Raw genomic sequence first — 17,526 nt, 5'->3', positions numbered from 1 at the left:
CATAGACCAATATTAAAAACATAGTTTATATTTTTATACAGCTTCCAAACCAACTCTAAACTATAAGGTATTTTGCATCCTAGTTCCCCTTTTGAAGACATGCCCTCCTTCTAGCAACCCTTCATTCACACTAATTACTATAACCGAAAAAGTGTTAAAGACATCCTTCTCAAAAGTATCGCATTTTCACAAAGGGCAAGAAGCCTTCAAGGAGAATGTTTAAAGATAAAACGCTCAGCACTAGAACAAATGAAGAAAATATTCTTTAGGGTACGGCTTATAGGTAGGAAGGAGAGAAGGAGTAGGAGTGAAAAAGAATATATGTGACCATATATATTCAAGGCTGTTCCTTCCTGGTTGCAAAGAATATATAAGAACGACTTGTGTTTAAATGAACAGTTTGGAAAGCTTTTAAAAGAAAATTATTAAAATTCTATAAAATTTTGTCCTTTGAAAAAAATTAAGATACTATTTGTCTTTCTTCACTGGTATTAATCAGTTATGCAGGCACCTTTTATATATTTTATGATATAAAGGCACACATAAAGCGCTTTTTTGGTGGTGCTAGTGGCAAAGAATCTGTCTGCCAATGCAGGAGCCACAACAGATGCAGGTTCAATCCCTATGTCGGGAAGATCCCCTGGAGGAGGAAATGGCAACCTGCTCCAGCATTCTTGCCTGGAAAATTCCGTGGACAGAGGAGCCTGGCGGGCTACAGCCCATGGGGCTGCAGAGTCAGACACAACTGAGTGACCAAGCACAAAGACATAAAACAAGCAACACACAAAATAGTATTAATCGGTACCATACTTAAGAACCAAATTTAAAACATTAATCCAATAACATCACCCTATCTTGCACCATTCCTTAATAATTCATGAATTATTAAGTTCTTGGTAAGCTACAAAGCATGTTAATGTAATCCTATTATTACTCAACTGCTTTGCTCTTACCTCTATGTTAGTGGCTACTATAAACCACAGTATCATAAAAGAGGCTACAAGTTCCAAAAGAACTGCAGGTGAGCATTCCAATGCTTTTATTACAAGGGAATTTTGTTTCAGAAAATATATTGCCTAAAGAAACATTTTAACCATCCCAGACTAGAGCATTCTGGACTAGGAAAAACACTGTGGAGGAAAATTTAGCCTACCTTGAGCTAAACTCTTGTAAGTCCTTTGCCTCTTAAGAAGTGGGATGAGATCACTCACCATGTCAAGCGACAGAGTGCTCTTATTCTTTTTGTGACGTTCAAGAAGCCAGACCACACATCCAAGATTTTTTTTAAAAAAGAAGATAAATATTCAACCTTTCTGTTCTCTCTTTAAATCGTCATCTTATTAGCTTCAATTTAAAAGTTATAATGAAAAAAATAAATAAATAAAAGTTATAATGGTGACTGCCAAATCCCCATCTTCATTCCTTAAGTTCCTATATCTCTAACTTCTCTTAGAAACATTTCCAATTATGGCTCACAAATCCAAATTTCAACCTTACTCAGCTTCTTAAAACCACCTCCACTCAAAACTCATAATCTGGAATCTTCATTGATTCCTATTTACAATACACTAAAAACAACTGACAAGCCCTAACTATACTTCCATCTTTCAAATCAACAAAAATATTGGGACTGAGAAAAAAAACTACAGTAGACAAAGCCTACAGGAAATAAGAAGCATAAGACAATGTGTTCCTTTTCTTAAGAACTTTTCAATTCAATAAAATAAGAGAACTAACTGATAACTGTAATGATTACAATGTACTGAACTCTTACTATACGCCAAGCACTAGGTTGAACCATCTTCATGCATTATCTCAAAAAAACAAAAACCCCATAAGACACTATGACCTCCAAGTGACAAAAACAGTATCTGTAGAATCTGAAGGGTACAGCTAGAAAATGGTAGAGCTTGAACTCAAAAATAGCTCTGACTACAAAGCCCTTGCTAACCATAAATAAAACATACAAAACAATATAACTGCCAAAAGAAAGATACAAACAAAAGCAGCAACTTTTCTCAAATTGATCTCTTCTCCATTCCCACTGCCAACACCCTATTTCAGAATTCCTGCAAAGCAGGTACTGAGAGGGGTGCTTAAAAATCACACAGGGAGCCTATTTAAATAAATGGTCCTAGGCCCAACCCATAAGATTCTGAACCACTGGGCAAAAGGTGTTTCTGATGCATTTTTTTAAAAACTATATCCCTAATTATTGCTCATTCACTCATTTATTCATTCATTCATTCATTCAACAATGATTCAGGTTCCTACTATGCAGCAAGTCCAGTAAGTTCACCCCAAACATCTCCTCTATACCTGATCCAACTAAATTCCATTCCAGAAATATTCTAATAACTCTATTTTCAACATTCACTCACCTGTGTACTAGATTATTATGCCCTATCAAGTAAAATTATTTTGATCAAAGCTTTCCTGCCATATAATGAACACCTGGTACACAAGAAGAGCTCAATAAATGTTAGTACCTTTTCACATTACATAATCTAGATCTGCACTGTTATTACAGACTTCAATTCATAAGGTAGGGGAAGTGGTGCAACATATGCTAAGAGAACTAAACACAAACAGCTCTCCGCCCTCTCCACTATATATGCTTTTCCTTCCCCTGCCTCAATCCAAATCCTTAAAGAATTTACATCCTATCTTCACTACAAGTTCCTCGACTCATCCTGACCACAATAATCTTTATTTCCTTACTAACCTATAGGACAGGAATTACTACTGCCAGAAAAGGGAATATCTTAACATTTGATTAAGTGCAGTCTTATACATCCTCTAAATTCCTTTTTTAAAAAATATTTATTTACTTATGGCTGTCAGGTCTTAACTATGGCACAAGGGCTCAGCAGTTGCCTCGAGGCAGGTGGGATCTTAGTTCCCCAACAAGGGTTAAAAACCCAAATGCTCTGCACTGGAAGGCAGATTCTTAACCACTGGACCACCAGCTAAGCTCCGCTAATTTCTTTTTAATGATTTTTCACTCTTGTCTCATTAAGATTCTTGAGAGCTGATTGTACTAAACATTTTCATTATAATTCCAAGAGTTTCTGACCTGCTAAGTATTTAAGTGTTAGTGGCTCAGTCATGTCAGATCTTTGGGACCCTATGGACTGTAGACCACCATGCTCCTCATCCATAGGATCCTCCCGGGAAGAATACTGAACCCGGGTCTCCTGCACTGCAAGCAGATTGTTTACCACTGAGCCACCAGGAAAGCCCCTTACTAAGTCTATAGTTAGCCTTGATATGACAACACCACTTTTTCCACCTGTGCAAGTAACCTTTAAGTTACATTGCTTTCTGCCTCTTTAACAACACATATTTCTCTTTTAAAAAATATCTAAATGATTCAAAATTGTCAAAAGCTCATCCTCTATGTAAGGAGACTTACATAGTACAGTGTCTCTAACACAGGTATTTGCTACAATACCTTGAGTCAAATAGTTTAACTTCTCTAAACCTACATTTTCCAGTCTAAAAATGGAGGCAATACTTCTCAAGCCAATATAAAAAGTAAATGAGATAACACAGAACATTTAGCACAGCACTTGACACATAATTCTTGGTAAATGTTAGCTGTTAGTATTTCCTGATAAACAAAACCTGGAGAGTAAATTTTTTCTGGAGATTAAATTTAATCATTTCTAAAACAAAGTGACAAAAAAAATAAGTCGGTGAATTCACATATCCAGAAAAAAAAAAATCTAAAAGTAAGTCAGACTTGCACAGAAAGGTTTCTTTAATTAGTAAGGCTAGGATTTTTTAAATAAGATTACTTTAAGCAAGGATAGAGTTAACTTTACTAATACAAATAATCAATGTGCATAGTTCCTAAGAGGAGTCCACACAGTGTTAACAGAAAGAACATGGGGCTTAAATACAAAAAAAAAATAAAAATTAATAAAATAAACTTAAATACAAATAGCAACTCTCACACTTAACTACACAATATCAAAAAAATAAATTCTCTATCCTATTGTCTCACTTGTAAGATGAGGTAAAAATAGCTGTCACGAGATTAAATAAGTTAAGTAAAAAGCCTGAGCAACAGATTCTCCACTAATGGAGCTTTCCCTTCTGTGCTTAAAAGTAAAATTTCCAAACTCTTTTACAATAAAGCTGAAAAGTTCATTAGATACAACATATACCCAATCCAAAGTCAATATTCCAACAAAAAATTGGCAGGCAGAAGAACACTGGAAGGAAAGGAAAGGAGAGATTTTAGACAAGACCAAGTAAGAATCTGACTTTTCAATAGAAGCATGTCTGTTATATTTACTGCAAACAGCATGCAAAACAAGACCCATGAAGTAGTAAGAATTTTAACGAATGTTTTGGTAACAACTAGATACTGTGACTGTTTCTGCCCTTCAAGACAACTGGAAAAATAGCATTATTATTACATACTACATACAGAATTTATGTAAGAAACATGGACTTCCCAATTATATTTTCTCCCACTCACTCAGCTCTTCCTCACTGCTCTCAAACATGAGCACCCTATCTGTACTAATAGCTAGAATGTGACTACAAGATGAATATAAGCTCCTCATCCACCAACTCCAACAAAATACTTATGCTTACATTTCAAGATTGCCAAGAAGTTTAATTCAACTAGGAAAACTGCTTAATTGATTCTAGATCCAAATATATCCAAGAGCTCTTGGATATATGTACAGTAAAACTATAACAACTCTGCTAATGGAAATAATTTACCAATACAGTATTTATTAGGAAAAAAAAGGAAAGACATTAAAGGGGAGAAAAATTTCACAATGCACAGCTCTGCAAACAAGCTATAACAAAATAAAAGCATGTAAGGAGTTCCTTTATATGGCTTGAATGTTGAAGAATTCTGGGGGAAAATATGCAAAAGATAACTTAGGATAATCTTAAATGTACAAGTATTACAATATTTTTTAAATGCTTAAAAAAAAAGTTTTCCTCACCACTGGTAGCCCATTTGAGTCCGCACCTTAGTTCTTAAGCAACCCACTCTATCCATAATAATTTGTCCCCAAATTTTATTTTACATTACTATTCCAATACAGATTCCACCCAAAAGTATGTAGACATGGTATCAATATGAAAGAAGTATTTTTTTCTAAATTCTTTTCAAAAGGAGTTACTTTCTTTTATGATCTGTGCTTAGGTGATTCTTCATCTTATGCTGAAATAAAGGGTCACTGGAGGATCTCTAAATTTGGGGATTAAACTTCATTGTTTCCTAACTTTTACGGCTTGTCTTACCTAAGCCCACCAAATTTCATAGACGGCCATTCTTTTCATTACCTTTTGCTTATCTTATATAATGAAATGCAATGAGCATCTGAACTTGTTATAATTTTTCACTTACGTAAATGGTAGTTGTGGTTGATGAATGCATTCTCTAAAGTACAAAAGAACACACACATTGTAGGTGTATAATTTGCATCTGGAAAACTACAGTACTATGGAACATAAAACTCTCTATTAAGGGCTTATTTACAGATGTTTATCAAAGGTCCAATTTCAATCAGCTATCTTCTATATGCTATTAAAGTTGACGGTGTAACTTTACAGGATTTGTATTAATAGGCAACAAGAAAGACCAAAATGCCTTCTGAAAACCACAATAAGTGTGTATCTGGAACTTCCCTGGTGGTTAACACTCTGAGTTTCCAATGCAGGGGGCAGAGTTCAATCGCTGCTCAGGGAACTAAGATCTCACATTCCGCATGGGCAATCAAATTAAAAATAAACAAATAAATGGATCTCTAAAGGTGGAATTTCAGACAGTGACAGATGGTAAAAGAAAGTAAGAAGAACTCGTAATCAGTTTCATTTAAATCATGACTGTCCAGCTAACAACCTCTCCCTATGAGATAAAACTAATGTAGTAATATAGTCAATAACTGATCATTAAAGCAAAAATATCCTAAGTATAAGGGGCTTCCCAGGTGACTTAGTGGTGAAGAATCTGTCTGCCAATGCAGGAGACACAGGTTCGATCCCTGAGTGGGGAAGATCCCCTGGAGTAGAAAATAGCAACTCACTCCAGTATTTTTGCCTGGAAAATTCCATGGACAGAGGATCCTGGCAGGCTACAGTCCACGGGGTCGCAAAGAGTCGGACACAACTCAACAAGTAAGCATGGGCAGCATCCTAAGTATAGATTGAACCCCTATCCCCCACACCTCCTGGTCACTCAGTCTGTTTTTTAAATTCAGGCTGCCCTATCAGAAAGAGGTCACTTAAGGATAGTTAACCTCAATGAAATACCCAGCATACTAATTCAAACATAACCAAAATTGTATTTCAAAAGGGAAAAAATTAAATGAGAAAAAGTTAACACCTTAAGATATTACCATGCTATTTATTAGGGCAACAATTATCTACACTAATTTTATTGACAGGGCAATAATTACTAAAGCATAGAATATTAACTGTGTAGCAATATTTTTCACTGTAACAAAACATACCTGAAAATTCTCTCAGTCAAGCCGCCAAATCTAATTTTAAAACTGACCCCAACATAAAACTACTCACCAACTGGACTAAGAAGGAAGGCGACAAAAAAACATATTGGTTCAAGGAAATAAAACTGGATTAAGAAAAATAACTTTAATCAGCCGTCCATCAAAAAGCTACATAGAAGTTTCATGGCTAAACGACACCGGTTTATTATTATATTAATAAATCGGTTGTTTCCTTCTGCACGGCTGGGATTTTAGAAACTGCCACACTTTCATAAAGGTATGATCATGAGGATTACAGAGAAATTTCACACAGACAAAATTAAGTGAGGAGTATACCATCCTTTAAGTAACAATAGTTTGCTCAAGAGTAAAAAGGGAAGGGGAAGGCTGACAATCTACTTCTCATAACCCCCTTCAAAATTTGGGGAACTGGAGAAGTACTCATATATCAGCACGGCATTCACAAGCACAAAAGAAAACACTTCCAATATTGAAACATAAAGCAGTCACTCTGCATTAAAACATAGGCAATATTTTCTACGTTAGTATAAAGTGTGCTATAACTCTCTAAAACGCCTATTAATACAAAAGGTACGACCACTTCCACACCACTCTATACTTTAGTAAACTACACTGAAGATCTATAATAAACAACTCCTTGAAAAGCAAGTACCTCCCTTTACAACTCTATTACCTTCCTTCTCTCCTTAAGACATGGTCACAGAATGAACGTATACAACTTAATTTTCCTGGGTGCTTCCCTTCCTCCCTCTCCGTGCAACGCAAATATATTTTTTAAGTTCACAGAAATCCATACCTAGCACCAGCAACTCAGCCTATTTGAAAACTGCTTGATTTTGAAAGTTCTAATAAGATGTGTTCAGGTTGGAAACGAAAAACTACCTTATAAGGGTATAAAAGACTGAAAGCAGGAAGCGGCTTTGACAAAACTAAGGAAGTTGCAGCGCGCTTGCTCACTGGGGGACTTTTTTGAGGCAAGAGAAGTAACACATGACATCTTTCTCTCAAATTAAAATGTGACTTGGTTGGCCGGTAGGAACGTAGTGGGAGATGGAAAAGACCGGGAGTCGAAAAGGAAGAGGAGGTGGGTGGTCCAATGAAAGCCCCGATCTAGGTTCCCATTTTCAGGGTCCGATTCTTCCCTTTCCCCACCCACACCCCGGGTAGAATGTTGTCACAGCAATCTTGCAAAACCTACAAGGAGCGCTTCTCTTTTCTCGCTCCTTTGCCCGGCCAGTCCCCGCGCTCCATTCCCCTCAGTCTCCAAACCCATGGGCAGGAAGGGGCACCGGGGCAAAGAAGGGTCAGCTGCGCGGGGCTCGACGACCACCCCCACGCGACCGCGGGCCCCGGGGAGGCGACCGTCCCCGCAGCCCCTCGGGCGGCGCTGCCCACCGCGGTGGGAGAAGGGCCGGGAGGGGTCGCGCGGAGGAAGCCACTCCTGGGGGGGTTCTGGCCCCGCGCCCCCGCCCGGCTCTCAGAGGGTGAAGCGCGGGGGATGAGGGAGGCCCTCACTGCGGGCCCCACCCCTCGCCACCCGGCGCGGCCCCGGCTGACACAGCCGGCGGCGGCACCTTGCCGCTCCATTCATCTCCCGGCCTCCTCCCGGCCCCGCCATTTTCCTGCCTCCGCCTCAGTTTCCCCACCCCCGCCCATCAGCCCCCTTACCCCGTGCCACAGTCCACCACACAGGCCGGCAGCCGTCCCGCCATCTTCCTCCTCGCCTGCTGCTGCTGCTGCCGCCGTCTGCTCCGTGCCGGTTGGGGCCAGGGATGGGCGGCGGGAGGTAGAAGCTATCTGACCATCCACGGCCGGGCCACCCTCTCCGTCTGGGGGGGAGCCGGGAAGCCGAGGCAGTAGCGAGAGCAGCAGGCTCGGTCAGCGGCTACCACTTCCGCAACCCGGGCAGGCAGGCAGTCCCCGCCCTGCCCCGCCGCGGCCTCCTCCCCCTCTCTCTCCCCTCCTCCTCACTCCTGCCCCCACCCTACAACTTCTTCCCCTCACACCGCCTTTCCCCGGGAAGCCAAGATGGCCGCCGGTGCCGACGCCCCGGCCAGGCCAGGCCTAGGCCTCGAGCGCTCCCCCTTCCGGCTCCGAGTGGGCGGGGCTAGAGAGCATGCGCAGTGAGGTGCGCTGACTGCTGCCGCTCCCATTCCGAAGGTGAAGTAGTCCACTTCGGGTGTTCTCCAGGTAGGGGCGGGGAGGTCTGCCCGAGCCTCCAATTCTCCTTCTGAAGCTGGAAGGGCTTTTTAGTTTCAGTTATTTCTGTGCTAGGTTGAGGAAACGTTGGAACCGCATTCCACAGCCACAACTATTACTCCGGTGCTCCGGGGAAAACGGCCTAATTGAAAACCTTGTCAGCGGCACCCATCCGTTTTTATAACTTGAGCGGCTCCTTTTCTGGTTGGAAAAGAGCGATCTCAGACGAAGGGTGAGCAGTTGGAGGAGAGAGGAACAAAGGCTGCGCCGTGGGTCCTCTGCCTTGGTACTGTTGTGTGTTTTTTTTTTCTTCAGTTACACTTGTGCGTTGTTACAACGTGGCATGTTACAAGTGTTACCACAAGGGTTAGATTGTAGGCCATCTGGAGGGCAGGCCTGTGCCTACGAGGAAGGCACACCTCACAGGAATATACAGGTAAAGACCTTACACAAATAAGCCTTTGGTGGCTTAGAATGAGGAGAAAAAAGTACTCTCCGGAGTAGTTTAAGATTGTACTATTCTACTTGCAGGATGAAACCAAGGATTAAGGACCAAAATTTTTAATTAAAAACTAGAAAGCCTAGAACAATGGCATTTAAACTTCTCAAAGTGTGCATCAGAATTCCGTGGAAGGCTTGTTAAAGCACAGAATGCTGGACCACACCCCCTGAGTTCTCTGATTAGGTGGTCTGGAATGGAGCCTGGTAATTTGCATTTCTACCCAGTTCCTAGGTGTTGGTCTGGGACCCCCCCCCCCAACCTGGGAAACCTATAATGTTAATAGCTTTTTTCTCTTCTGGTTTATCTTATAAACCATGTGGATTCACTTATAGGTGACTGAAATAAAAATATTTTTCCTAAGAAAGGATGTCTGATTACTCCAGAAGATCACATAGAGCGGTGTTAGACCAGCCTGGGCAATGGAATTTAAGCTTTTCATTCATTTGGCAAATAAGAATTGCTCACCCATTCTATTAAGGCAGGGACTATGCTGACCGTTAATATTCAGTAGGCACAAGATGGATAAGTTCTCTGCGCTGCAGAGTTTACAGTTTAGTGGAGAAACATACAAATTGTATTAAGAGCAATAGAAATTATAAAGCAGGGCTCTGAGAAATGAGGAGGAGGGGTGAGTGAATGGGAAGCAAAAGGTAGGAGAGGATTCTCTGACAAAAGTGAAAGTCGCTCTCGTGTGTCCGACTCTTTGTGACCCCATAGACTATACAGTTCATGGAATTCTCTAGGCCAGGATACTGGAGGCGGTAGCCTTTCCCTTCTCCAGGGTATCTTCCCAATGCAGGGAGTGAACCCAGGTCTTCCACGCTGCGGGTGTATTCTTTTACCAGCTGAGTCAGGAGAGAAGCCCAAGAATACTGGAATGGGTAGCCTATCCCTTCTCCAGTGGATCTTCCTGACCCAGGAATGGAACTGGGGTCTCCTGCATTGCAGGCAGATTCTTTACCAACTGAGCTATCAGGGAAACATTTAAATACTGAGGGCTGGAAGATGGTAGGAGATAGGGGCGAGAGTGAGGAAGAAGGGGAGCCCTCCAGGAAGTGAGAACAGCAAGAGTCAAGGCCCTGAGGTGAGAATGAGCTTTTTTTCTTCCACAAATTTAAAGAAGGTCCAAGTGTTCAAAAGTGAAATGAGCCAGGGAAGAAGACAGAATGGGAGGTAAAGCCTGAGATAAGGAAGAATCAAATGATGTGAGAATTTGTAGACTTCTTAAAGCATCATAAAGTTTAGCCTAAAAGCAACTTGGAATCCATCAGAGACTTAAGGAAATATTCTGCCTGCTTTGTAAGGAATGGATTCTACAAAGTTAAGAGTGAAGTGAATGCTTATATAGCATATATGATGTTGGCATTAAGAAATAGAAAATGTGAGGAGTAGCATCTAGATGGGATTGGATGTGTACAAAGGAGACTTCCTAAGAGGCGTCATCATCATTACCATCCACTGGCGCCCAGCACTTCCACAGCTACTCATATGAAATAAACAAACAAATAAATAATCCTCAGGGACATCTTTCCTCAGAGATTGTCTTCCAAGAAGTCAAACAAGTGCTTCTTTGTTCAGGTGCCTTTTGTTTTTTCACTATGCATAGAAGATGGTATATGAGGATTCTTTGCTGCCTTTTCCACCAGCAAGTATTTAATGTTTAGGGGGAGAGCAGATGCCTGAAGATTGGCCCTGACAGAAGACAGAGATGTGGTTTGGTTGGGGTAGAGCAAATGATTGTTTCTGGTATGACAGGTAGTATGTCTGGACTAAAGGGATCTTACCAAAGGGGTCTCAAGAACAGAGGTTTGGAACTTGAACTCAGGGAAGTTCTCCTGCTCAGGGAAGCCCGCAGCGATAGATCCTCAAAATGGCTGTCCAAAATGCTGGCCTTGGGTGCGTTGTCATGGAAGTAATTACATCAGTGTTCAGAAATTAGAATGCTCCCATGGTCCAAGCAGGCAGCCTTTTAAGTGAAGAGAGCTATGAGGAGGGTATGGCAACATGGAGAGCCCACAGAAGACAGTAGAAAACTGTTGCTATGTAAGAATGTAGGCCTTGTGTTGCCAAAACCTCCTTTGTTTTCAAGAAAGGTTGGAAATACCTGTATTTTTATCTGTTGGTAACTAATTTTTTGAAGACCATATCTGACCCATGGGCTACCCGTTTTCAATGTTTGATTCAAGAGACTGTTTAATGTTTACTGGTGTATTACATTCAAATATGAACTTCATGGTAGTTACTGTATCTCATTCCATAGACATGAGGAAACCTGCAGTCTCTTTCACAGAGTCAAGACCCGTCCCTCGTTTGTAAAGGCAGTGACTTATTAGAAGTGTTTCAGTTTCCAGCACTTGTGAAAAGTGTCATTTGTGGAGGTTCCTCATAACTTGCCTACCCAAACGCTTTGCCTGCGTAAGACCCTTTCCACTTCCTGCTTGCTGCATCCCACATTGGTCAGCGTCTGTACTGCTGTGGTGGCTCAGCCTTCTTCAGCTATGCAGAACCTTCTGAGGCATATCCGGCCAAAGCATTTCTGACCACCCTGTTTGCATATGCACTCCTCTTCCTGCTTACCCTTCTCCAAATACTGAGAAGCAGAGGATGTCAGAGCTGGAAGGCCTCTTGGGGATGATCCTTGATAGATATGAAAAGGAAAGCAGTGGTGGGTGGGTGGGATTTGACTGCCCTAAATTCACTGCTGCCTATTAATACCCTGGTTTTCCTTTTAGTTCAGGTCAACCAGGTGCTTTGTTCTTTTCAGTTTCCAAACCCAGTTCCTAGCCTTTAAGCATCTGTCCATCTTAACAGTATCCTTCCAATAAACCCCCTGTTGCCTAAGTTAGCAGCAATCAGTTTCCATTGCATAAATTTAAGAGCCCTAAGTGATACAGAAGCCCAGAGAGTTTAAATGATTTTCCCTATATCTTAGAGAAACTAGGGAACAGGGTCCAGACCAAAACCCGGTTCTGACCCCTTTTCAGGACTCTTGAGTTATAATGCCGCAAGCATTGTTTAATTTTGACTGCTATACTGGTTACAGGTTACCATGAGATTCCCTAGGTCATTCCTATTCTTTAACATCAATTTAGCAAATGTCTCTGAATCTTAAAATGTCCAAGAAATTCACAGCACTCCATTTCCATTATTTTAAAGTGGGAAGCAGTAGTATTTTTTTTTTTAAATTAACTTGGGTACTTGTTGCACAGGTGACTATTTGCAAGTTGTCAGACCAATCAAATCTATAGATTGATTAAGGCAGATAGATAAATGGTCAAGATGTCCATGCAGCCTAGTAGTCATAGTGGATGATGGCTATGAACTGTGGCTTCTCATTTCTCAAGTTGTGTGACCTTAGATAGCTTAGTGTATAAAGAGAGCACTGACCTTGATATCAAGAGACTTGAATATCAGCTTCTTATATTAATGTTTATTCATCTTTAAAAATGGTAGGAATATCTAACTCACAGAGTTGTTGTAAAGCATAAATTTTTAAAAAGCATGTTGCAAATTATAAAACAACTATATGAAAAGATCAAAAGGAATATGCTTGAATTATAAAGTAAAGTAATGACTATTTTACTTATTACTTATACAGACCTACAGTTTTAAAGTTTGTCCCTCTTTTCACAGAAGTTATCTTGGGGCCTGTCTGCTAACCCTTTTAACACTACCATCATGCAAAATCTTTTTAGAAGGTTTCCTTCAGACTTGCCTTCAGAGCCTGTTGCACATTCCTTTAAATATCTTCATTGGTGGCAAATCTTGGCCCTTGAGTGTTTGCATGTCTCACATGAAGGCACAGGTCAGCAGTGGCCTGCCACAGGACAGGAGCTCTGGCTGCTGCAGACCTGGGTCAGGCAGCATGTGGCATAAGCCCTCTTGGAGAAGGTCACCATTAGCCCCACCATAGAGCCACTGAGCAGACAACCCACAAACTGCAGAACAATTATACCAAAGAAATTGTCACACTTAAGAAAGTTCTAGGACCCAAAACAGATTTATAACCTGGGATTGGCCAAAGGGAAGGAGAAGACAAAGGGAATTTGACTTTGGAGGGCAGTGGGATTTGAGTACAGAACTTCCCACAGGACTGGGGAAACAGACTCTTGGAGGGCATGAACAAGACCTAGTGTGCACCAGGAGAAAGGAGCAGTGTCGCCACAAGAGACTGAGACAGGCTTGCCTTTGAGTGTCCAAGAGTCTCAGTGGAGGCATGGGTCAACAGTTTGGCCTCAGGTCAAAAAAAGAGAGGGAACACAGCCCCACCAATCAACAGAAAATTAGATTCAAGATTTACTGAGCACGCCCCTGCCCAGTAAACAAGACCCAGTTTCCCCCACAGTCAGTCTCTCCCATCGGGAAGCATCCATAAGCCTCTTATCTTTATCCATCAGAGGGCAGACAGAATGAAAACCACAATCACAGAAAACTAACCAAAGTGATCACATGGGCCACAGCCTTGTCTACCTCAATGAAACTATGAGCCACGCTCTGTAGGGCCACCCAAGACAGACAGGTCATGCTGGAGAGTTCTGACAAAACATGGTCTACTGGAGAAGGAAATGACAAACCACTTTAGTATTCTTGCTTTGAGAACCCCATGAACAGTATAAAAAGGCAAAAACATATGGCACTGAAAGATGAACTCCCCAGGTTGACAGATGCCCAATACGCTACTGGAGATCAGTGGAGAAATAACTCCAGAAAGAATGAAGAGACAGAGCCAAAGCAAAAACACCACCTAGTTGTGGATGTGACTGGTGATAAAAGCGAACTCTGATGCTGTAAAAAGCAATATTGCATAGGAATCAGGGATGTTAGGTCCATGAATCAAGGCAAATTGGAAGTGGTCAGACAGGAGATGGCAAGACAGTGAACATCGACATTTTAGAAATCAGTGAACTAAAATGGACTGAAATGGGTGAATTTAATTCATATGACCATTATGTCTACTACTGTGGGCAAGAATCCCTTAGAAGAAATGGAATGACCCTCATAGTCAACAAAAGAGTCCAAAAGGCAGTACTTAGATGCAATCTCAAAAATGACAGAATGATCTCTGTTCGTTTCTGAGGCAAACCACTCAATATCACAGTAATCCAATTCTATGCCCCACCCAGTAATGCTGAAGCAGCTGAAGTTGAACGGTTCTATGAAGACCTACAAGACCTTCTAGAACTAACACCAAAAACAGATGTCCTTTTCAACATAGGGGACTGGAATCCAAAAGTAGGAAGTCAAGAGATACCTGGAGTAACAGGCAAGTTTGGCCTTAGAGTACAAAATGAAGCAGGGCAAAGGCTAACAGTTTGCCAAGAGAATGCACTGGTCGTAGCAAACACCCTCTTCCAACAACACAAGGGATGACTCAACACATGGACATCACCAGATGGTCAACACCGAAATCAGAGTGATTATATTCTTTGCAGCCAAAGATGGAGAAGCACTATACAGTCAGCGAAAGCAGGACCATGAGCTGAATGTGGCTCAGATCATGAACACCTTATTGCAAAATTCATACTTAGATTGAAGAAAGTGGGGAGAACCACTAGACCATTCGGGTATGACCTAAATCAAATCCCTTACAATTATACAGTGGAAATGATGAATAGATTCAAGGAATTAGATTTGATAGAGTGCCTGAAGAACTATGGACAGAGGTTTGTGACATTCTACAGGAGGTGGTGATCAAAACAATCTCCAAGAAAAAGAAATGCAAAAAGGCAAAATGGTTGTCTTGAGGAGACCATACAAATAGCTGAGAAAAGAAGAGAAGCAAAAGGCAACGAAGAAAAGGAAAGATATACCCTTCTGAATGCAGAGTTCCCAAGAATAGTAAGGGGAAGTAAGAAAGCCTTCCTCAGTGATCAGTGCAAAGAAACAGAGGAAAACAATAGAATGGGAAAGACTAGAGATCTCTTCAAGAAAATTAGAGATACCAAGGGAACATTTCATGCAAAGATAGGCACAATAAAGGATAGAAACTGTAAGGACCTAACAGAAGCAGAAGATATTAAGAAAAGGTGACAAAAATACACAGAATAGCTATCCAAAAAAGATCTTCATGACCCAGATAGCCACGATAGTATGATCACTCACCTAGAGCCAGATATCCTGGAATGAGAAGTCAGGTAGGCCTTAGGAAGCATCACTACAAACAAAGCTAGTGGAGGTGATGGAATTCCAGCTGACCTATTTCAAATCCTAAAAGATGATGCTGTGAAAGTGCTGCACTCAATATGCCAGCAAATCTGGAATACCCAGCAGTGGCCACAGGACTGGAAAAGGTCAGTTTTCATTCCAATCCAAAGAAAGGCAATGCCAAAGAGTGTTTAAACTACTGCACAATTTGCACTCATCTCACACACTAGCAAAGTAATGCTCAAAATCCTCCAAGCTGTGCTTCAACAGTACATGAACTGGGAACTTCCAGATGTTCAAGCTGGATTTAGAAAAGGCAGAGGAACCAGAGATCAAATTGCCAACATCCGTTGAATCATAGAAAAAGCAAGAGAGTTCCAGAAAACATCTACTTCTGCTTTATTGTCTACGCCAAAGCCTTTGACTGTGTGGATCACAACAAACTGTGGAAAATTCTTCAAGAGGTGGGAATACCAGACCACCTTACCTGCTTCCTGAGAAATCTGTATATAGGTCAAGAAGCAACAGTTAGAGCCGGACATGGAACAATGGACTGGTTCTGAATTGGGAAATGAGTGCGTCAAGGCTGAATATTGTCACCCTGCTTATTGAACTTACGTGGCAGAGTATAACATGTGAAATGCCAGGCTGGATGAAGCACAAGCTGGAATCAAGATTTCCGGAAGAAATATCAATAACCTCAGATATGCAGATGACACCACTCTTATGGCAGAAAGGGAAGAGGAACTAAAGAGCCTCTTGATGAAAGAGGAGAGTGAAAAAGCTGGCTTAAAACCCAACATTCAAAAAAGTAAGATCATGGCATCCAGTCCCATCACTTCATGGCAGGTAGATGGAGAAACAATAGAAATAGTGAGAGACTATTTTCTTTGTCTCCAAAATCACTGCAGGTGGTGACTGCAGCCTCGAAATTAAAAGATGCTTGCTCCTTGGAAGAAAAGCTGTGACCAACCTAGACAGCATATTAAAAAGCAGAGACATTGCTTTGCTTACAAGGGCCCATCTAGTCAAAGCTGTGGTTTTTCCAGTAGTCATGTATGGATTTGTGGGCTGGACCATAAAGAAAGCTGAACACCAAAGAATTGATGCCTTTGACCTCTGGTGTTGGAGAAGACTCTTGAGAGTCCCTTGGACTGCAAGGAGATCCAACCAGTCAATCGTAAAGGAAATCTGTCCTGAATATTCATTGGAAGGACTGATGCTGAAGCTGAAGCTGCAATACTTTGGCCACCTGATGCAAAGAACTGACTCATTGGAAAAGACCCTGATGCTGGGAAAGACTGAAGGCGGGAGGAGAAGGGGACGACATAGTATGAGATGATTGGATGGCATCACCGACTCAATGGACATGAGTTTGAGCAAGCTCCAGGAGTTGTTGATGGGCTGGGAAGCCTGGCGTGTTGCAGTCCATGAGGTCGCAAAGAGTCGGACATGACTGAGCGACTGAACAGTACTAACTTGAGATGACTTAAAAACTGCTTCTGACCATGTTTCTAATATGTAGTTCTAGAAAGATTTGTTGAACAGTCACATCCCTGAGATAAAAACATTATATACTCATGGGGACTTTCCTGATGATCCAGTGGTTAGGACTCAGCAATTCCACTGCAGGGGGCATGGGTTCATTCCCTGGTCAGGGAATTAAGATCCTTCATGCCACATTGCATGGCGAAAATCCAAAACAACAACAAGAACAAAAAACAAAAAATGAAAACAACACAAAACAAAAATTACACTCATTCTATGTTTAATTTCAATTGAACAAATATTTCATTTAGTAATATTATCTGTACAGTGTTTGAAATGGGGTGAGATTCTGTAGAATATCACCCTATTTCCCACCACCACCTGCAAATGATGAATAGTTTATTTAAAATAGAACTCTCCATTTGAAAGAAAATCACAGTTAGACTCCCCCTACACACATACCGGAGAAGGCAATGGCACCCCACTCCAGTACTCTTGCCTGGAAAATCCCATGGACGGAGGAGCCTGGTAGGCTATAATCCATGGGGTCGCTAAGAGTCGGACACGACTGAGCGACTTTACTTTCACTTTTCCCATTCACGCACTGGAGAAGGAAACGGCAACCCACTCCAGTATTCTTGTCTGGAGAACCCCAGGGATGGCAGAGCCTGGTGGGCTGCCGTCTATGGG

The 17,526-nt window shown here is 41.5% G+C and overlaps 1 protein-coding gene and 1 long non-coding RNA gene across 7 annotated transcripts in view; one reads left to right on the top strand and one right to left on the bottom strand.

Annotated features, from left to right (window-relative positions):
- Positions 1 to 8,401, bottom strand: part of ACTR3 (actin related protein 3) — a 47,236-nt gene extending 38,835 nt beyond the window's left edge. For all 5 annotated transcript variants that reach the window (XR_014079302.1, XM_081579272.1, XM_081579269.1 and 2 more), the window contains exon 1: positions 8,172 to 8,401. Coding sequence is in view for 2 of the 5 variants with exons in the window: in XM_081579269.1 (XP_081435395.1) it covers positions 8,172 to 8,215 (44 nt within the window). In the remaining 3 variants the exon portion in view is untranslated. The remainder of the gene's footprint in view (positions 1 to 8,171) is intronic.
- A 212-nt stretch (positions 8,402 to 8,613) lies between these two features.
- The window catches only part of LOC145541808 (uncharacterized), a 67,964-nt gene continuing 59,051 nt past the window's right edge, over positions 8,614 to 17,526 (top strand). For both annotated transcript variants that reach the window (XR_014079304.1, XR_014079303.1), the window contains exon 1: positions 8,614 to 8,693. This is a non-coding gene — a long non-coding RNA (uncharacterized LOC145541808). The remainder of the gene's footprint in view (positions 8,694 to 17,526) is intronic.

The sequence above is a fragment of the Giraffa tippelskirchi genome, chromosome 3 (assembly GCF_054371585.1).
Source record: "Giraffa tippelskirchi isolate mGirTip1 chromosome 3, T2T-mGirTip1v1.2.pri, whole genome shotgun sequence".
Taxonomy (NCBI): Eukaryota; Metazoa; Chordata; class Mammalia; order Artiodactyla; family Giraffidae; genus Giraffa; species Giraffa tippelskirchi.
The sequence above is the reverse complement of the archived record's forward strand: the minus strand, read 5'-3'. Positions and strand labels throughout refer to the sequence as shown.